Below are 22563 nucleotides of genomic sequence, written 5' to 3'. Positions count from 1 at the left end.
TAAGAGTTTATTTATACTGGAGATGTTCTGGGTCCAGTGCCTCCCTCCTATCCAGTCCATCCAGCAATGCGAAGAGGGTGGGGTCACATGGAGCATAACATGACTGCTTCCCTCCGACGGGATCCGTGAGACTGAGTTTCCCTCAGAAGGGCTCTGTTTATGGCAGGCACCCAATGCACAATTGATTAGTCCCTAGTCTAATTAAGGAAGGAATTGAAACTTTTAAATGAAATTTTCAATATAATTTTTTTCAAAGCAGTGGATTACATTTTAACAGCCTGTATTTTCATTAATTTTCAGAGAATACATAAAAATCTTCATATTTTTATGATCATGAGTCCTGCAGGACCTAACTTCCACCAAACTTGTAGAGTATATCCTTCTATAATTAGCTCCTGCACAATCGATTGGTACAAGAGGTGGCCCGAAGAAGCTCTTCTGATTGTAGCCAACTCATTTTTAAGAGAGAAGTTGAACTTAGAGAACAGAGAGGTAAATATCTAATGCAAGTGAAGTTTTTGGTTTATTAACAACATCTGACAGTATTGTGTCTCTGAACAGCAAAAACAGGCAGCTCTAAGCCAATGGGTTGAGTGTTTGTCTTGACTCGTTATCAATTCCCCATCTCTTTTGCCCCCTAATTCACCCTGTTTCAAAGATGCCCAAATTCTGCACTGTCTGAGTCTCTTCACTTTTCTGCCCCCAAGGCAAATAGCAGATTTCCATGAAGGACAGTGGCCTCCATTTTGCGTACCAGATCCCATGGTAAGAATGCCACAGCCTTCTGTGTATTCCTTGTAAATTGCTCTGGCTTGGCTACAGTAGCAAAACTACAAAGAAATGAGAGCACAAGCTTCACACAAAATTAGCTCAGAGTTGATGAACCACAAGTGAGAAAGAATCTGTTCTAGAGTGATTAATGTGAAGACCCATAGGACCTGGCAGACAGAAAGGGGTAAAGAGTTTTGAGAAAAGTCATAAATGCACAGAATTCTGAAACTCATTGAGGAACTTAGAAAGGGCCTTGCTGCCTTACTTGTCCAAGTGTTCAAGGAAGCAGAGGCCAAGAAGGGTAGAGACAGGGTGGAACCAAGTGACCAGTGATTGGCTAAGCTTGGTGGACTGGAGATGGGTGACCAGGACTAGGATATGTCTTAATCCAAATTCTCTCCCAGTCTAAGGAAAGAGGATATTATTTCCACTCTGTTTGTGCCCACCTATATATCCTTGGGGCCCTTATATTTTTATAGCTTTATTTTATTCAAGGAAACTTCCTTGAGTATCTTACTATTTATAACCTCTTTAAGAGAGAAAGATGAAAGATAAAGAAAGTACCATAGCCATGGGCCATTGATGCGGATGCCCTAAGTCGTGGGATGGCTGTAGCAGACATGACATGGCTATGGCCGAGGAGAATGAGTCTGGCATACTGTGAATCATCAGCTCTCTTGTTGCCTCTTCTACCCCACTGCCATCCCAACCATTAAAGTTCATGTGTTCTTGGTCATCCAGGACCATTCTCTACATCTCCACACCTCAGAAACCATCAATTATTTCAAGTTATTCATAGTGTTCAATTTTCTCTCTCTTTTATTCTTTTTTTTTTTTTGCTTTCTCTTAATTTTTAAAAATTGTTATTCTTCAGAGTGTAAAAGAAAAGCTTGCCCCAACATGTGTCAAAATCCACAAAAGTGTAAAAGACTTGGCCCCAAAATACTTTCAAGAAATGGGAAGGCATTATTATATCACTCCCAGTAGCTACTTGCAATTCATGGAAACCTTTGTATATATTTTGAGGTCACGAGAGAAGGAGATGCAAAGGAAGAGGTAAGACTTTGAGACCAAATCAGAAACATATATTGTATATTTGTACTTTTATTTGTAAAGTGAGACACAAATATAAAATGGTGAGTCCAAATCTGCCTTTTCAGTGAGGGAAGGTGGCGGGGTAGCCAAAAGCTACAGGAGATCTGAAAAGAGATTAGGTGGATACTTCTCCTGTGTGGATTCAAAGGCTGCCCCTGTCAAGGCAAGGCTGGCAGATCTCACCGGTAAATAAACAAGCCCTTGTTAGATGCAGACAGTTTATCACTTACATACACAGTGAAAGCAAGAGTAGCTACAGGTGCCACTCCCCGTGTTCCTTGTCCCATGGGATGACACCAAAATAAAAGAGGCTAGATGACTGCAACACAGATAGTGGGACACTCTATTGCTGAGGAGCCCATGCCATGCTGCAGGTAAGCAGTTTCGTGGCTGGCAACTGTACCTGAGGAGGTAGGGGAGGAAACATGAAGCAGAAAGCCTCATACCTAATCAGAACCCAGGAGATATAGAGAAACTGTCTCACAACAACCTCCCAGGAAGATAGAGAAATGAGTAAGAAATGGCCTTGTAGCATCTGCTCACAAGCATCCCGTGTTTTCATGTTCTAGAAGGATTAAGAATGTTCAGTTGCAGTGGAGACTTGCCTATATGACCTGTGTGGAGACATGAAAGATTGCCAGGGCACCATGGCAGAACCATTTCTCTACAAGTCCATCCTCCCACCTGTCCTGTATAGAGCTAAGAATTAAAAAAAAAAAAAAAAAAAAAAAGGCTGCTCCATCAGATATCCTAATTAATTATATTGATAGGGGGTTGGGCCAAATCCATTATATTTGTCTTAGGGAACGTAGGACGAGAGTTACCGCGACTATGACTCCCACTTGGAGGAAAGACCAACCAGGCTACCTGTCTGGAGCCAAGCCAGTTAAAAATGCTGTTAATCCAGGTGCATCAAGAGGTGTTAGTAATCGCACATTGTCTGCCTCAACTGGCCAGCAGGAAGTCAAGGGCAATACAACATTTCACACCTGCTCATGCTGAAGAGTTTAAACTGGTTTGGGGGGATAAGCCTGATGTTCACATAAAAAGTAGTAGCAACCTTGATGACAGCATTTTGCTAATATGCGGTCTAATTTTATTAAGTTTTTGTTAACAAGGTCAGGTGGGGGCATTGACAGATTCAACATCAGTTACATTTAGAGCAGTTGAGATAGTCTATGAATACCATGAGGCTAAAGGGAATCATATCAGTGTTTAGAAAGTTAATCTTGTTCTATTGTTTCAAGTAGTGGCTATTCACTTTTGGGTCAGGCTGTTCATTGCCAGAGTCAACAGCTCCTGGGAGGTTTCTGAGAGTCCTTAGATTAATATTTTTTTGGTCAGCAGTTAAATTGAGGGTCATGGCGACAACCTAGGTAAATTGGCCAGATGCCCTACAGATATGAGTCAAGAGATTTTAACGGACCCTCCTTCCTCTCCTAACCTGGGATCCGAGCTGTCCCCTCCCTATCACCCAGAGCTGTTGCTCTTTATTCACAGCCATGTAATGGTGTGACCAGTCCCTGTCACGATCACATCACCCTTTCTCCAGTCTGTCTCATGTCTCACCCACACCGGATACCCAGACGCATCCCCAGGTAGCTCACTAGTTTCTTTCTTACATACCTTGTACTATCCTACAACATCTCCCACCCCCTGGTGTGTGGGCTGTACCAGGCCCATTATCATCAATATCATCCATAACTGCCTGTGTCCAGCATGTACAGCTAGATGGCAAAAGAAGCACCAGGTTATAGTCCCCACTGCCCAACTATTCTTTGCTGCTCATTAACCAGCAGCCCAGTTTCCCAGGGCAGATGTGGGAAGAGAAAAAGTAAAAAGGGTTAATCATGTGGTTTGGGTCTCTTACAGCCAATATGGGCCTCTTCCCCTCTACAAACCTCATAATTCAATATTCCGTTTAAATGGGAGGTACCCTTCTGGGGAATTATCACATTTAAAGCCCCAATAACCTGTGTGAAGTGTGTGCTCCACTGGGAGCTGAGCCTCAGATGTCCAGTTATCTTCTGCAGTTTTTCCTTTGAGTCTATTTTGTTTTTAATGGCACCTGTTCTTTATCAAGTTGAGGAAATTTCCCTCTATTCCTAGTTTTGTAAGAGTTTTATCATGAATTTTGTCAAATGCTTTTTCTACATCCATTTCTAAGATCATGTGATTTTTCTTCTTTAACCTGTTAGTATGGTAGATTACATTGACTGACTTTCAAATATTGAATCAGCCTTGCTTCCCAGGAATAAATCCCATTTAGTAATGACATATAATTCTTTTTATGTATTACCAAGTTATATTTACTAATATTTTGTTATATCTTATGCATTCCTAATACTTTTTCCCACCCTTTAGGGATCGTTTTTATATAGGTCTATCCATGATCCTGGAAGCAACCACACTGGTTACAGACATGCAGGAGGAGCTCTTGATTCTTAGCCCTCAAATAGAACAAAAAACAAGGGTATGTTTGATTTGAAATCTCTTTCAATGACCTTATAGTCAGATATAGAACAGTGTTTGAAAGCAAAGGCTGTGATCAATAGCTGTCAAAGGTGAGTTAGAATTCTAGCTTTGTTACCGTGTGACTGAGTATCCTTGAAGAAGTTACTTAACCTCCCTCCTTTAGTCTCAATTTTCTTATGTGTAAAATAAGAAAAATAACAGCAAAATAGTAACATTATTACATTTTAATAATTAAATGTGATAATAGTTGATATTAATTATAGAAGCTTATGTAGAATTAATTGTTAGTTCTAGTTAATTAGTTAAATCATCTGAAATGTGCTGTGGTAACTCTCAGTCTGCCGAGTATTCTAAAAATCATCACTCAACATCATTTTTTATGTGTAGTGTATGAAATGATATTTATTGTAGTCATCTTAGTTAGTCTATTAAACAAATATATTTCAGGCCGATTTTGATAAATTTAATAATAAAATGAATTATTTGAATTTCTCTTTAAAAAAGAAGTCATGTGTCTTGAAATTTATTCTAAGAAGAATTGTTTGGTTCATTAGGAAACAGAAATCCTAATGGAAAAACTACAGAAAGAGTCACAAGTAGTTGAGAAAGTTCAGATGCTTGTTAAACAAGATGAAGAAATTTTAGCAGAAGAAATAAGAATTGTAGAAGATTTTGCTCAGGTAAAATTAAAATTTAGTTGATAAAAATTATTTGGAAATTTGCAAAATTATTCCTTAACTCCCAAATTTAAAGGTCAAACTGACAGCTCTTAAATATATAGTGTCCCAACTATGGATACTTTTTGTTTTTACCCATCAAATATTTATTGAGTCCTTACTTCACACAAGACTCTATTAAATGAAAATAGAGACTACAAAGATACATGGTCCCTGTCTTGAGAAAACTACAATCCTAGGAGGTTCTTCTGGTTACAATGAACAGAAACTCATTCAGGCCACATCAAAAATACATTGGCCTCCAAGAGGAACATCCACAAGAAATGAGGCAGCTCTAGAGACTGGCTGTTTGGTGTGTGTCACTTCCATTGCTGAGTGAATGATACTCTCTTTTTAAACTGGCTGTTCTGATCAGTAGCTATTCCTGCTCAGAGGAGGTGGGGAGTGGCATCTCATCTGTCTTCCATGTGCAAAGGTTTTTAATCAACAACTCCTTTAATTAAAAAATGTACATATGAGTCTATACCCCCAATGTGTGTGTGTGTGTGAGCTACCGTCATTGGCTAATACTCCTGGTGATAGGCACTATAGGACAAATTTATATACAATATGACCTCTGGCCCTGAGTCTCAATGTCATATCACCAAGAAAGCTGGAACAGTGGACTGCAGAAATATTTCTGGAAGTCATTCCTTTTGGAATAGCTTGCAATAACTTTATCATAGAGGGAAGTGACTGTGAGCAATGTAAATATAATTCCCAACTCAACTCCTTCATCAGATCCCAGAAATATCCACAGCCACTTCAGTGCTACATGACTTGATAGAAAACCTGACAAAGAGTGAGGCAAAATGCAAAGAGAAATCAGTCCTAACTGGTTGCTGTTAAAATGTCTTACTTTTGCAAATTTAATAAAAAAACATATGACCCTAAGAACATATTGGCAGAGCTCCTTCCAGGACTGTGGAAGGAGTCTGTGCAAGTGAGGGGCTCATGGTTAAGCTTTCATTAGCTTCACAGTAATTCCACCTTTAACTGGACCACTCCTCAAAAGGCCATTGTTAATACTACACTAAGGTGATAGAGAAGGCATAGCCACTTAGTGTTTTTGCTTCCCACAGATACCTTCTCATTTAGGACTGTGACACACATTTCCAACAGTGTAAGCATGTCTAAGTCATGCAAGATGCATAACTTATGAGCATTATAAAAAAAATGTCAAATTACATTTTCCAAGTTCAACATATATAAATTTTAAGTATGCAACTATATTTACTCATATGTATTTAGGGGCTTATATTTTTATTGCAGAAAACTGCCAATGAAATAAAAAATGTGATGCCAGCTTTAGACAAGTCAATTTTGGCTCTAAATACCCTGGATAAAGCTGATGTTGCTGAATTAAGGTAAGTCATAACCTGAGTTTCTTTTGAGTTAGAAAATCTCAAACTAAAACATAACTACATGGAAAAATTTACTAAGCCTATATTCCATTTTTAGATTAAGTCATTTTTACCCATCTTGGTTACTTTAAATTTTTTGTTGTATGTGATATATATTGTATCTTATCAATTTTATAATGCCATCAATTGTAAGGCATATATTTTATGTACCCCTAAGAAAGAAAAAATACTGTCAGTTAAACTATGATGGGCTGTTTGTTATAGACTAAATTTCAATCTCTGAGATGAAAAATGCACATGTTAGAATTGAAAAAATACAGTATTACCTGGCCTGCAGTTCCAGAAAATAAAAGGGAATTGTTTGTGCCACTGCTGTTTATGCCAGTTTAGCTGCAGAGTGTTTGGCATCTGTATGAATGCACTAACACATATCTGAGACTGCAGTGTTGGCCATGACCATAAAGTGTCACTATAGGAAGTGATTCCCCTTGCTGTAACCTTTCCCAAACTCAGTCTTCTCAGTGTGAGGGGAAATGATTAAAGAAAAATGCATAAGAAAATACAGAAGAAATGAAATACTTTAGGGTACAAAAATCTGATCCTGTTGGTTCTAATTTGAATCTTTGGCTGAGATCATTTTCAACTTGAGCTCTCTAATTCAGAAAACAGTGGGAATTTGCCTATTATATCTTGGAATGTGTGGAATTTTCCATTATTTATATAAAGTATTTCAATAAAAGATATGGAAATATGGAGCAAATCTACCATATTTATAACACATTATTAACTCTTTGGAGAAGAATAGAAAATATCAGAAAGTTTTTTTTAATCAATGTATTTTTATGGTGAAAAACAGAGCATATCACAATGCTGGTTAATTCACCTAAAGTTGAAAAACAAATGCACAGAGACCAGTAAGAGAAGAAAAGCAAATTTTTACTTCCTTTTCCGTATCTCATTCGCATGCATTCAGTCTTAGGTATTTATTAATTTATTCATTTGTGTGCTATGCCCAGTTCTTGGTACTGAGGTTACAGCTGTTAATGGTTAAGGAAGCCTCTCTGGGACAATGCACTGAATGAAGTTTGGAAGTAAACTAGGCAGGTATTAGAGGATGAGTGTTCCAAAGTAGGGGAAATGAAAAGCACAAAAGTCTTAAGGCAGAAATGCATTTAGTGGGTTTCGGAACTGCAAAAGACCAACATGGCTAAAGCTCGGTGAGTAAGAGGGAGTGTCAGGAGACGACATCAGAGGGATAACAGGGGACAGTGCTTCCCCAGCATAGCCCCCGTTCCTCATGATTTTGTTCCAGAAGGTTCTATTCTCTTAGCCTTTTCTCTGGCAGATGTTTCCAGGGGAGAGATCAGCTCAAATCCCCTTTAGCCTAAATTCTGAGAGGCAGTGTATCATAGTGGTGAAGCAGCGGGCTCTGACATCAAGCTTCCTGGGTTGAAATCCCAGCACTGCCACTCTGTGTGCCTCAGCTTCCCTTTTATGCAATGGAGATAACAGATGAGAAGACTGAATGAGTTAATAGATGTAAATGCTTAGAGGAGAGTCTGGCATAGGCTACAGCTCAATAAAGATTACTTTCATGCTAAGAGGTTTCCTCTAAACAAGCAAGCCCTTTCCCCTGCCCTGGTACTGCAAAAGCTAAAGAAAACCAGCCTTCTTGAATTCCTTGCCATATGCCTTGTTTGTTTGTTTTTAAAGATTCTGCCTTTTGATATTGCTAATGTGCACTTTGCTTCACTTACTTCAAAATGCCACATAAATGAGGATGCCTCATAAAATGATCTTCGTTGCTATTCTAAGGATATGCAGGTGGCAGATGCACAGCTTAGTCCGTTCTCTTTTCCTAGCTGCTGTTTCCGTAATCAAAATGCAAATCATTGCTCCATGACAGTTTAATCCTTTACCACTTTGTAACATTAGCCACTAGAAGAAGGAAGAAGATGGTAGAACATGCAGATTGGGGTAAATCAGTAAGGATCAAAGACAGACTACTTCTGTGAAGTAATGGAGGATTTTAAAGCAATTTCCAGTAGACAGATGTCACTTTGATTCGAATATTTGTTACTGGGCCGTCGCTCTCTAATGCCAGCAACACTGCTCGCTCGCCGAGCTCCAGCCTGAGGAGGAGGGGGATAAGTAAGGAGGTCTCCATACCATGGCTGGTACAGAACAAACTGCCAGCAAACCGACTGGTGGTAAAACACCCAGGAAACAACTGGCTACAAAAGCTGCTTGCAAGAGTGCGTCCTCTACTGGAGGGGTGAAGAAACCTCATCGTTACAGGCCTAGTACTGTGGCACTCCATGAAATTAGATGTTATCAAAAGTCCACTGGACTTCTGACTCTTGAACTCCCCTTCCAGCATCTGGTGTGAGAAATTGCTCAGGACTTCAAAACAGATCTGTGTTTCCAGAGTGCAGCTACTGGTGCTTTGCAGGAGGCAAGTGAGACCTATCTGGTCGCCCTTTTAGAAGACACCAACCTGTGTGCTATCAATGCCAAACATGTAACAATTATGCCAAAAGACATCCAGCTAGCATGCCACATACGTGGGGAATGTGCTTAAGAATCCACTATGATGGGAAACATTTTATTCTCAAAAAAAAAAAAATTCTTTTCTTCCTTTTATTGGTAGTTCTGAACATTAGATTTTTATTTTTACATGGGTAAATGATTGCAAGTGGAAAATAGGGACAGAAATCAGGTATTGACAGTTTTTTCATTTTCATTTGTGTGTGAATTTTTAATATAAATGTGGGGATGTAAAGCATTAATGCAAGTCAAAATGTTTCAGTGAACAAGTTTCAGCAGTTCAACTTTATAACAATTATAGATAAACCTGTTAAATTTTTCTAGACAATGCCAGAATTTGGATTTTTTTAAAAACAAGTAAATTTCTTATTGACAGCAAAAAAAAACCCAAAACAACAACAAAAAAACCCCAAATATTTGTTCCTGGAAAGTGGCACATAGAATGAACTACTGTCAATTGAATTCTATTTCACTTTTAATTTACATTAAGATTTCATAGACATACAGTTCATCTTAATTTAACTATATTCATATCATGCTTGTTTTAAATAGAGTCAAACATAGGCAAAATTAAGGAAAAATTTAATGTTAGAGCTCTTCCTTCTCTTATGGATGCCTAGATGAATACATAGATTATAATTTCTAGTTTTGAAATTTAAAAGTTGAACTTTTAGAAGTAGAAAGTAGAGCTGTGGCCCCACCACCTGGCAGAAGTCAGGAGCACACCCAGGATCCGAGGCAGGAGCTGCAGGCAGCCCCCACAGCCCAGCAGAAGGCAGGAAAATACCAAAAGTACCAGGTGCACACAGGTGGCCCACGACAGCCACTGCTACCACAAGAGCAGCTTGCCACCACAGTAGCAGCCACAGCCATTGTGCAAGCAACCCACCGCCCACTTGACTGCATTGACAGAAGGTGAGTCTCCAGCAGAGACTGGAAAAATAAGAGGAAGTCTCTCTGCTCAAAGCCTACTCCAGAGTGAGGGAAGAAGCAGCTTCTCTACCAGATGACCACATGAATGTAGAGATACTAGAAATATGAAAAACCGAGAAAATATCACGCCACCAAAAGTATACAATAATTCTTAAATACCAGACCCTATAGAGCAGGAAACCCTTAAATGACTGAAAAGAAATTCCAAGCAACAGTCTTAAGGAAACTCGCTGAGATACAAGAAGATTCAGTTAGACAATATAATGAAACAAGAAAAAAAAATCTGGGATATGGAAGAGGAAATTTACAAAGAGATTAATACCTTAAAAAAGAGTATAGCAGAACTCATGGAACTGAAAGATTCATTCAACAAAGTAAAAAACACAAATGAGAGCTTAAGCAGCAGGCTAGAGCAAGCAGAAGAATTTCTGACCTCAAATATAGACTTTTTGAGGAAAAAAGAATTTTAAAAATGAAGAAAATCAAAGAGAGCTAGCAGACAAACTTAAGTGCACAAACATCTGAATCACGGGTGTTCCAGAAGGGAAGGAGAAAGCAAAAGGCATTGACAATCTATTCAATGAAATAATAATGGAAAACTTCCCAGGTATAGGGAGAGACATGGACCTTCAGATCTAGGAGGCTCAAAGATCACCAAACAGATCAATCCAAAAAGATCCTCTCTGAGCCACATTATAGCCAAACTGGCAAAGCTCAAAGACAAAGAGAAAATTCTACAGAATATGCATTCTTCTTATCAGCACATGGAACATTCTCCAGGATAAACCACATGTTAAGTCACAAATCAAGTCTCAGAAATTTTGTAAAAATTGAAATAATTTCAAGTGTCTTTTCAGACCACAATGAATTAGAACTAGAAATTAATATCAAGTGATATTCTGTAAACTGACCCTGCGGTGCCAGCGTGTGACCCAGCAGGTAGGCCCCACTGCCACCACCAGACTCCATCCCCAGCCCAGCCGAGTGCATGCTGACCAGAGAGGCGCCTCCCCAGAGAGTCCCAAGACCCAAGGCAACCATACACCCAAAGCACTAGTGGGCAACCGAGCAGACACTGAGGCAGCCATACCAAATTGGCAGCCCCAGCAACATCCTAGCCAAACAATAGTGTCAAACCAGTGGACTGTGAAATCCCCTGCCACAATGACTAAACATCAAAGGAAAGATACCAGAATTATGAAAAATCAAGAAAGTACATCACCAAAGGGCAATAACTCTCAAGCTTTAGATCCTATAGAACAAGAAGCCCTTGAATGACTGACAAGGAATTTCGAGTGATAATTCTAAGGAAACTAAATGAGATACAAGAAAACTCAGCTAGACAACACGATGAAATGAGGAAAAGTATACAGGATCTGAAAGAAGAAATGTACAAGGAAATCAATTGCCCTGAAAAAGAATGTAGCAGAGCTTGTGAGCTGAAGAATTCATTCATTGAAATAAAAAATACAACAGAGAGTTTAACCAGCAGGCTTGCAGAAACAGAAGAGAGAACTTCTGACCTTGAAGATGGGCTGTTTGAAATAACACAGGCAGACAAAAAAAAAAGAAAAAAGAATTAAAAACATTGAAGAAAATCTAAGAGAGATACCAGATAACATTAAGCACTCAAATATCCGAGTCATGGGTATTCCAGAGGGGGAGGGAAAAGGAGATTGCATTGAAAACATATTCAACAAAATAGTGGCAGAAAACTTCCTGGTATAGGAAAACACACATATCTCCAGATTCAGGAAGCTCAAAGATCCCCAAACGTATTCAACCCAAAAAGGTCTTCTCCAAGACATGTTATAGTCAAATTGGCAAAACTCAAAGATAAAGAGAGAATCTTAAAAGCTGCAAGAGAGAAGCATCAAATCATGTATAAGGGAGCCCCAATCCGACAACATAAGACTTTTCATCACAAACCCTAAAAGCCAGAAAGGAATGGGATGATACATTCAAAATACTAAAAGACAGAGATTGCCAGCCAAGAATACTCTACCCCACAAGGCTATCCTTCTGAAATGAAGGGCAAATAGTATATTTCTCAGAAAAACAAAAACTGCTGGAGTTCACTACCACATGACCTCAAGGGAGTACTGGGTTTGGTACCTGAAAAATAACTACCACTGCCATAAAAACCCAAGAAACATCAAAACCTACTAGTAAAATAAAAATGGCAACAATGAAGATAAAACAAAAAAAAAAGTTTATCTGCAACCCAAGGAACCAACAAATACAGAAAACAAACATTAATCAGAAAGAAAGGAATAAAAAACACAAGACATCCAAACAAAAATCAATAAAATGCTAGGAGTAAATCAACACCTTTCAAAAACAACCCTTAATGTAAAAGGATTAAATTCCCTAATCAAAAGATACAGACTGGCTGACTGGATTAAAAAGGAGCACCCAACTATATGCTGCCTTCAAGAGACCCACCTCACCAATAAAGACTCACATAGACTAAGAGTGAAAGGATGGAAAAAGATTTACCACACAAATAGAAATGAAAAACAAGCTGGAGTAGCTATTCTTATGCCTGATAAAATAGACTTTAAACTAAAATCCATGAAAAGAGATAGTGAGGGCCATTACATAATGATAAAAGATTTGATCCATCAAGAAGACATAACAATCATGAATATATACGCACCGAATGTCAGAGCAGTCAGATTTATAAAGCAAACTCTATTAGACCTAAAGAAGGAAATAGACACTAATACCATAATAGCAGGGGACCTGAACACCCCACTGTCAATATTGGACAGATCATCTAGGCAGAGAAGCACAAGATCTAAACAACATTCTAGACCAATTGGGCTTGGCAGATATCTACGGAACATTCCATCCAACAACCTCAGAATATTCATTCTTCTCATCACCACATGGCTCATTCTCCAAGATAGATCACATGTTAGGTCACAAATCAAGTCACAATAAATTCAAAAAAATTGGAATTATCCCATCTATTTTTTCAAACCACAATGGATTAAAATTAGAAATCAATAACAAATGAAATTCTGGAAACTATACAAACACATGGAAATTAAACAGCATTTACTTACTGACATATGGGTCCAAGAAGAAATCAAACAGGAAATCCAAAAATTTGTTGACTAATGAAAATAATGATACATCATACCAAAACCTATGGGATACTGCAAAAGCAGTACTAAGGAGGAAATTTATCACATTAAATGCTTACTACAGAAGAATGGAAAGATGGCAAGTGAACAACCTAACACTTCACCTTAAAGAACTAGAAAAACAAGAACAATCCAAACCTAAAGTGAGCAGATTGAAGGAAATCATTAAGATCAGAGCAGAACTGAATGAAATTGAAACCCAAAAAAAATACAAAAGATCAATGAATCAAAAGTTGGTTTTTTGAAAAGATAAATAAAATTGACAAACCATTAGCATGGCTAACTTTAAAAAGAGGAGAGAAGATCCAAATAACAAAAATTAGAAATAAAAAAGGCCATATTACAACAGATACATCTGAAATACAAGGAATCATTCGAGACTACTATAAACAACTATATGCCAACAAATTTGAAAATCTGGAGGAAATGGATAAATTGCTGGACACACACAAGCTGCCAAAACTGAGCCAAGAAGATGTAAAAAATCTGAACAGACCAATAACAATAAAAGAGATCGAAGCTGTTATCAGAAGGCTCTCAAAAAAGAAAAGCCCAGGACCAGATGGATTCACAGCAGAATTTTACCAAACATTCAAAGAGGAATTGACACCAATTCTCTACAAACTATTCCATAGGATTGAAACAGACGCAAATCTCCCAAACTCATTCTATGAAGCAAACATCACCCTGATACCAAAACCAGGTAAAAATACAACTAAAAAAGAAAACTACAGGCCAATATCCTTGATGAATATAGATACAAAAATCCTCAATAAAATACTAGCTAACAGAATACAGCAACACATATGCAAAATTATATACCACAATCAAGTGGGATTCATCCCAGGGATGCAAGGTTGGTTCAACATACGCAAATCAATAAATGTGATACACCATATCAATAAAATCAAACACAAAGACCATATGATCATCTCTATAGATGCTGAAAAAGCATCTGATAAAATTCAACACTCATTCATGACAAAGACCCTCTATGAATTAGGTATAGATGGAAAGTATCTCAACATAATTAAAGCCATATATGATAAAACCACTGCCAATATCATCTTGAATGTGGAAAAGCTGAAAGCTTTTCCTTTAAGAAGAGGAACTGGACAAGGATGCCCACTCTCACCACTCCTATTCAACATAGTGTTGAAAGTACTAGCCAGAGCAATCAGAGAAGAGAAGGAAATAAAGGGCATCCAGATTGGAAAAGATGAAGTCAAACTGTCCCTGTTTGCAGATGACATGATCCTATATATCGAACAGCCTGAAGCCTCTACAAAAATACTCTTGGAGTTAATAAATGATTTCAGCAAATTAGCAGGATACAAAATCAACACACAAAAAATCAGTAGTATTTCTATTCTCCAATAGTGAACATGCAGAAAGAGAAATCAAGAAAGCTGGCCCATTTACAATAACCACCAAAAAAATAAAATACCTGGGAACTGAGCTAACCAAGGATGTGAAAAATCTCTATAATGAGAACTACAAACCACTGCTGAGAGAAATTAGAGAGGATACAAAAAGATGGAAAGATATCCCATGCTCTTGGATTGGAAGAATTAACATTGTGAAAATGTTCATACTACCCAGAGTGATATACAAATTCAATTCAGTCCCCATCGAAATTCCAGTGACATTTTTCCCAGAAATGGAAAAGAGTATCCAGACATTTATATGGAATAATAAAAGACCACACATAGCCAAAGCAATTCTGAGCAAAAAAAATAAAGCTGGAGGCATAACATGACCTGGCTTTAAACTATACTACAAAGCTATAATAACCAAAACAGCATGGTACTGGCATAAAAACAGACACACTGATCAATGGAGTCGCATAGAGAATCCAGAAATCAACCCATACACCTACAGCTATCTCATCTTTGACAAAGGCACCAAGCCTATACACTGGGGAAGAGACTGCGTCTTCAGCAAATGGTGCTGGGATAACTAGATATCAATATGCAGGAGAATGAAACTAGACCCATACCTCTCACCATATACTAAAATCAACTCAAAATGGATTAAAGAATTAAATCTATACCCTGAAACAATAAAACGTCTTAAAGAAAATATAACAGAAACACTTCAGGAAGTAGGACTGGACACAGATTTCATGAATATGACCCCAAAAGCATGGGCAACCAAAGGAAAAATAAACAAATGGGATTATATCAAACTAAAGAGGTTCTGCACAGCAAAAGAAACAATTAACAGTTAAAAGACAACCAACAGAGTGGGAGAAAATATTTGCAAAATATACATCTGACAAAGGATTAATATCCAGAATATATAAGGAACTCAAACAACTTTACAAGAAAAAAACAAGCAACCCAATTAAAAAATGGGCAAAAGAGCTAAGTAGGCATTTCTCTAAGGAAGATATATGAATGGCCAACAGACAAGAAAAAATGCTCAACATCACTCAGCATTTGGGAAATGCAAATCAAAGCCACAGTGAGATACCATCTCACCCCAGTTAGGATGGCTAATATCCAAAAGACTGTGAATGATAAATGCTGGCGAGGTTGCAGAGAAAAAGGAACTCTCACACATTGTTGGTTGGACTGCAGAATGGTGGAGCCTCTATGGAAAATGGTATGGAGGTTGCTCCAACAATTGCAGATAGATCTACCATATGACCCAGCTATCCCACTGCTGTGAACATACCCAGAGGAATGGAAATCACCAAGTCAAAGGTATACCTGTTCCCCAGTGTTCATTGCAGCACTCTTTACAATAGCTAAGAGTTGGAACCAGCCCAAATGTCCATCATCAGATGAGTGAATACGGAAAATGTGGTATATCTACACAATGGAATACTATTGTGCTGTAAAAAAGAATGAAATACTGCCATTTGCAATGACATGGATGGACCTAGAGAGAATTATATTAAGTGAAATAAGTCAGGCACAGAAAGAGAAATATCACATGTTCTCACTTATTTTGGGGAACTAAAAATAAATAAGTACACAAACAACTGGGGGGAGGAGGGAGGGAAGAAGACCACAACAATTACAATTCCTTGAAGTTGATACAACAAGCAAACAGAAAGAACATTGTTGGGAGGGAGAAAGGAGAGGGAGGAGGGAGGGAGGTTTCAGTAATGGGCCACAATAACCAACCACATTGTATATTGATGAAATAAATTTTTTTAAATGATATTCTGTAAACTGTACAATACATTGAAATTAACAACATGCTCCTGAAGGACCTAGGAGTCCAAGCAGAATTAAACAAGAAATCAAAAAATTTCATGAAACTAATGAAAATAAAGACATATCATACAAAATCTGTGGGATACTGCAAAAGCGGTACAAAAAGGGAAGTTTATTGCAATAAACACTTATATCAAAAGAACATAAAGATATCAAATAAACAACCTGCAGCTATATCTCAAAGAACTAGTAAAACAAGATTAAAACAATCCCAAAACTAGTAGATTGAAAGAAATAATTAAGATCACAACAGAACTGTATGTAATTGAGACCTAAATAGTGATACAAAAGATCATTGAAACAGAAAGGTAGTTTTTTGAGAAGATAAACAAAATAGACAAGTCATTAGCCAGGCTAACTAAAATAAGAGAGAAGACCCAAATAACAAAAATCAGAAACAAAAAAGAACACATTACAACCAATACTAGAGAAATACAAATAATTATTACAGACTATTATAAACAGCTATACATCAACAAATTTGAAAACCTGGAGGAAATGGATAAATTTTGGACACATACAAACTACCAAGACTGAACCAAGAAGAAATAGAAAACCTGAACAGACCAAACCAATAACCAACAGCAAGACTGAAGCAGTAATCAGCAGTCTTCAAACAAAGAAAAGCCCAGGACTGGATGGCTTTAATGCTGAATTCTACCAATCCTTTAAAGAAGAATTAATGGCAATTCTCTTCAAACCACTCCAAAAAATTGAAACAGAGGCCACTCTCCCAAACTTATTCTATAAAGCCAGCATCAACCTTATACCAAAACCAAAGATACAAAAAAAAAAAAAGAAAGAAAACTACAGGCCAATATCTCTGACAAACATAGACACAAAAATCCTCAACAAAATATTAGTGATCAGAATAAAACAACACATCAAAAAAATTATACACATGATCAAGTGGAATTCATTCCAGGGATGCAAGGATGGTTCATCATATGCAAGTCAATTAATTTGATACATCACATCAACAAAATCAAGGACAAAAACTATATGATTATCTCAACAGATGCAGAAAAAGCATTTGACAAAATTCAACATCCCTTCATTATAAAAACTCTCAGTAAATTATGTATAGAAGAAAAGTATCTCGACACTATAAAAGCCATATTCAACAAACCCACTGCAGATATTATCCTGAAAAGCTTTCAACTTTTCCCCTAAGAACAGGAACAAAACAGGGATGCTCACTCTCACCATTCCTATTTAACATAGTATTGGAAGTACTAGACAGAGCAATCAGGCAATAGAAAGAAATAAAGGGCAAAAGAAATTGGAAAAGATGAAGTTAAACTGTCCCTGTTTGCAGATGGCATGATCCTATATAGAGAGAAACCTAAAGTCTCTACCAAAAAACTCTTAGAGCTGATAAATGATTTGAGTAAAGTTGTAGGATACAAAGTCAACACACAAAAATCAGTAGCAATTTTATACTCCAATAATGAGCTAGCAGAAAAAGAAATCAAGAAAGCAAGCCCATTTGTAGTAGTAACAAAAAAAATAAAATAACCTAGGAATCAGCTTAAGCAAGGAGGTCTCTGCAATGAGAACCACAAATCACTGTTGAAAGAAATTAAAGAAGACACAAAAGATGGGAAGACATTCTATGCTCTTGGATTGGAAGAATTAACACTGTGAAAATGTCCATACTACCCAAAGCAATCTACAGATTCAATGCAATCCCAGTCAAAATACCAATGACTTTCTTCACAGAAATAGAAACAAACAATTCTAACATTCATATGGGACAACAAACGGCCTCTAATAGCCAAAGCAATCCTGAGCAAATAAAATAAAAAAATAAATAAAGCCAAAGGAATTATACTACCTGACCTCAAATTGTACTCCAAGGCTATAGTAACCAAAACATCATGGTACTGGTATAAAGACACTCAGACCAGTGGGACAGAATAGAGAACCTAGAAATCAACCCACATACTTACAGCCAACTGATATTTGACAAGAGCAACAGGAGCATACATTGCGGAAAGGACTGCCTCTTCAATAACTGAGCCTGGAAAAACTGCACATCCATATGTAGGAGAATGAAACTAGGCCTGAACCTCTCACCATATACCAAAATGAACTCAATATGGATTAAAAACATATATAAGACCAAACCTATAAAACTACTAAAAGAAAACAAAGGGAAACACTTCAGGAAGTAGGACTGGGCAAAGACTTATGAACAAGACCCCCAAAGCACAGGCAATAAAAGAAAAAATAAACAAATAGGATTTTATCAAACTAAAAATCTTCTGCACATCAAAAGAAACAGTTAACAGAGCAAAAATGCAGCCTACGGTATGAGAAAAAATTTTCGCAAACTATGCATCTGACAAAGGATTTGTATCCAGAATATACAAGGAACTCAAGCAACTTAACAGTAAAAAAAAAAAAAAAAAAAAAAAAAAAGTAACCTGCTTTAAAAATGGGCAAAGGAGCTGAATAGGCATTTCTCAAAGGAAGATATGCAAATAGCCAACAGACACATGAAAAAATGCTCAACATCACTAAACATCAGGGAAAAGCAAATCAAAACCAAACTGAAATATCATCTCATACCATTTAGACTGGCCATCATCAGAAAGACAGAGAATAACAAATGCTGGTGAGGATGCAGTGACAGGGGATCCCTCCTACACTATTGGTGGAACTGCAAATTAGTGCAGCCATTATGGAAACAGCATGGAGCTTCCTCAAACTACAGATAGCACTGCCATACAATCCAGCAATCCTGCTGCTGGGTATACATCCAAAGGAATGGAAATCATCATGTTGAATGGATACCTGCACTCTCATGTTTATCACAGCTCTGTTTACAATATCTAAGAGTTGGAACCATCCAAAATGTCCACTGATGGATGACTGGATAAGGAAACTGTGGTATATATACACAATGGAATACTACTGTGCCGTAAAAAGGAATGAAATTCTGCCATTTGCAGCAACATGGATGAACTTAGAGAAAATTATGTTAAGGGAAATAAGCCAAGCACAGAAATAGAAATACCACATGTCTTCACTCATAAGTGGGAGCTGAAAAAAATAAACAAACAAAAAAAGAAAGATAAAACAACCACAATAATTCCGTGAACTTTCAAAAGGAGAAACTGAAACTGAGGCCACCAGAGATGGAAAAGTGCGGATGGGGGAAGGTGGTTAGCAAGAAATTGGTAAAGGGCCACAAAAAATGCTTATATTGTGTAATGATAAAATAAATTAATAAATAATTAAAAGCTCAAAGTGCAAAAGAAAGAGAGTAGAACTGTGGTTACTAGAGGCGAGAAAGGGGAGAGTGGGGGGATAGTGAGAAGCTGGTTAATGGGTACAAAATTACAGCTAGATAGGAAAAATAAGTTCTAGTGATGTACAGTAGTGCTAGGCACCTATAATTAACAACCATTTATTGTAATTATGGAAGCAGTATGTTGTCAAATGGCTAAAAGAGAAGAGCTTAAATGTTCTCAACACAAAGCAATGATAAAATTTTGCAATGATTAATTTGCTGACTACCTGGATTTGATCCCTACATCTTGTATACATGTATTGAAATATAACTTTGTACCCTATAGATATGTTCATTCAATACATTTCAAAGAAATGTATATGTCTATAAGAAATATATATATGCATATATATATATAAATATATATTTATATATAAAAAGAAATTTAAGGTAGGGGGACCTTCTTGGTAACCCCTATGGGTAGTGTCATACAAAGTGTCTTTGTTGCCTGCCTTCTTTTGGGAAATCTGTATGATTTTCACTTGGGGGGACTCATTACCCTGGGTGGACCTGCCCCTGTATTCCTACATTCCAAAGGCTGCTGCACGGCAACCACCACCCCCTCATGGTTTTCCATTGAAATTTGCTTCCTGGGAATGTTTTTTGACACCTGACTCTCCAGTGTAAACTTCTTATCTGATGGTGTGGTGGCATGTTAATTTATTAGGGCACAGCTAAGAGGCAGTGTCCAATGTTCCAGTAATGAATATATTAATAACTTGAGAAACAAATTGCCATCTACCTTCCTTCCCCTGACTCTGTTGTATCAGAGTCAGAAAATTCCTTCATGGTAGGAATTTTAGGTCAGGGTGAAGAAAAGTCAGAGGATATGTTTTAGGGGAGTTGAACCTCATGGCACTCCTTAAATCATAAGAAAAGACCTGACTCCAACTGCCCACCCCGCCCACCCACATGTACAGTGTCTCTGTCAAGAAGTCATCCGTAAATCAACACTGCAATGAAATAGGATAGTTCCTATTTTAAAATAATCCTACAATGAATACTTTGATAATAAAAAGTATTAGCCTCTAACTCAGATGTTTTGCATATTTAGATGTTATGCATTTCATCTTCTTAAAGCAAAGATACCTATATATTAATTTTAAAAGATGCCCAAGTAGTGAAATAGCTACCTGTGGACAAGTAATTTTCCTTATCAAAATGCTTGTTTAAAATCCACGTATATTGTCTTCTGAGATAGTTTACAGGATGCATTTGATTTTAATTGTGAAGTTGATTAGATTTTCACCATCTGTTATAGAGTATACACCCGACCTCCCTTCCTTGTACTGACTGTCATGAACGCAGTATGTATTCTTCTACAAAAGAAACCTAACTGGACAACAGCGAAGTTACTTCTTTCAGAAACTGGTTTCCTTAAAAAATTGATTAACCTTGACAAGGACAGTATACCTGATAAGGTAAAATGTTGATCCCTAATTGATGCATTCTGTATTTATAATCGAAATTCTGTATTAGAATTGAAAGACAGAGGTTAAGAGCTAAAAGATCAGAAAGCAAGCTGCATACCCAAACTTAACAGATTTCCTGGAAGTATCCAGAAAAAGCAACATGTCACTGAAACTGGAAAATCTCATGTCTCAGAATCTCTTTAAATAATGAAGAATAGAGAAGTAAAGGAAAATAGCAGGAGAAAGTCTTTCTGGATGGATTGTGTTAAACTATGAAAGTGCGATGTGTGTCTAAGATTTATTTTTATTGTGTAACAAATGTTCATATGTGCCAGACATTGTCCTGAGCACTTTACAGATATTAGTTTAAGTGGAAGGAGATGAAGAACAGATTAAGGCACAGAAAAAGTTTAAAGAAAATAAGGTAGCCTGGAAATTCTAGTGGAAGGTTTTGCTAGAGCAGATTTAATTCACAAGAATGTAGGTTTACTGTAGGACTTCAAGGAGGCAGAGAGCAGGGTCAATGTTCTAGACAAGCAGCAGCCTTCAGGGCACTGGTAGAGTGGGGCAGGCCATGCTAGATGGGTGAGTCTTGTAGAGATGGGTAAGGCAGGGTAGACAAGAGATTACAAAAGCTTGGGCCGAGGTATTGTAGATGGAAGTAGAATCTACTTCTTCTATTTGAGAGGTCAAATACAGTGATGTAGCCACAAGCTGAGTAATGCCTGGAACTACAGAGCTGGAAAAGGCAAGGACCAGATTCTCTCCTAGAGCCCCTGGAGGAAATCCTGCCCTACCTACGCCTTGACTTCAGGCTTCTAGTCTCCAGAACTGTGAGAGAGTAATTTGCTATTAAGTCACCCAGTTTGTGGTAATTTGTTACAGCAGCCACAGGAAACTAATATGCACTTTGGAATTGGGAAGTGGTAGCTGCTGTAACAAATACCTAAAGATGTGGAATTGAATCACAGAGACTGGAAGAATTTCCAAACTGGGATGTTACATACGAGATGAGCTGAGAGCTAAGCTCACAGGCAGACTAATCAATTTTTAGGCTGAATGAGTGAGTACTTGTTAATTCATTAAATAAATGTTTGAGGAGCATCTTCCTTGTGAGAGACATTATTATGGAGTAGTTTACAAGATCACAGCACTCATGCCTTGATGTTATGAAATTTACATTGTAACAGCGAAGACAGACACTAAACAGAGAGACAGTTAATTAGTTACAATGATGATCTGTTCTATTAGTATATGAACAAGGTGATTTTTTGGCAGAATGTTAGTGTTGAACTTCATATTCTTTGTTAATTAATGCAACAATAACTTACTCTCTGAAGAATTCTTAGCAAATATGATTCCCTTTGGTTTTCTTTAAATAGTTATTCCAAGCTAAAACTAATTAGTAGTTCATCTAAAGAAATGATGAAAAACCTAACAGTATTTTAAATAATAATAAGAACACAGATAATAAATTGAGAGTGGATCACCTGCCATCTAAATTATTCAGGAAAATGGTTCTATTCTTCCAGGCAAGAGAAGAGATGCCTGCTTGGAAAGGGAAAAGGAATCT

General features: G+C 37.4%; 1 protein-coding gene across 1 annotated transcript in view; it reads left to right on the top strand.

Moving 5' to 3' along the window:
• Window positions 1-22563, top strand: part of DNAH14 (dynein axonemal heavy chain 14) — a 338933-nt gene that overhangs the window by 240335 nt on the left and 76035 nt on the right. Inside the window, exons 56-61 of the mRNA XM_063082910.1 lie at window positions 301-492; window positions 1646-1827; window positions 4231-4339; window positions 4896-5021; window positions 6330-6424; window positions 20840-20999. Of these exons, the coding sequence (XP_062938980.1) occupies window positions 301-492; window positions 1646-1827; window positions 4231-4339; window positions 4896-5021; window positions 6330-6424; window positions 20840-20999 (864 nt within the window). The remainder of the gene's footprint in view (window positions 1-300; window positions 493-1645; window positions 1828-4230; window positions 4340-4895; window positions 5022-6329; window positions 6425-20839; window positions 21000-22563) is intronic.

This window comes from Cynocephalus volans, chromosome 18 (genome assembly GCF_027409185.1).
Source record: "Cynocephalus volans isolate mCynVol1 chromosome 18, mCynVol1.pri, whole genome shotgun sequence".
Taxonomy (NCBI): Eukaryota; Metazoa; Chordata; class Mammalia; order Dermoptera; family Cynocephalidae; genus Cynocephalus; species Cynocephalus volans.
This window is presented reverse-complemented; position numbering and strand designations above follow the sequence as displayed.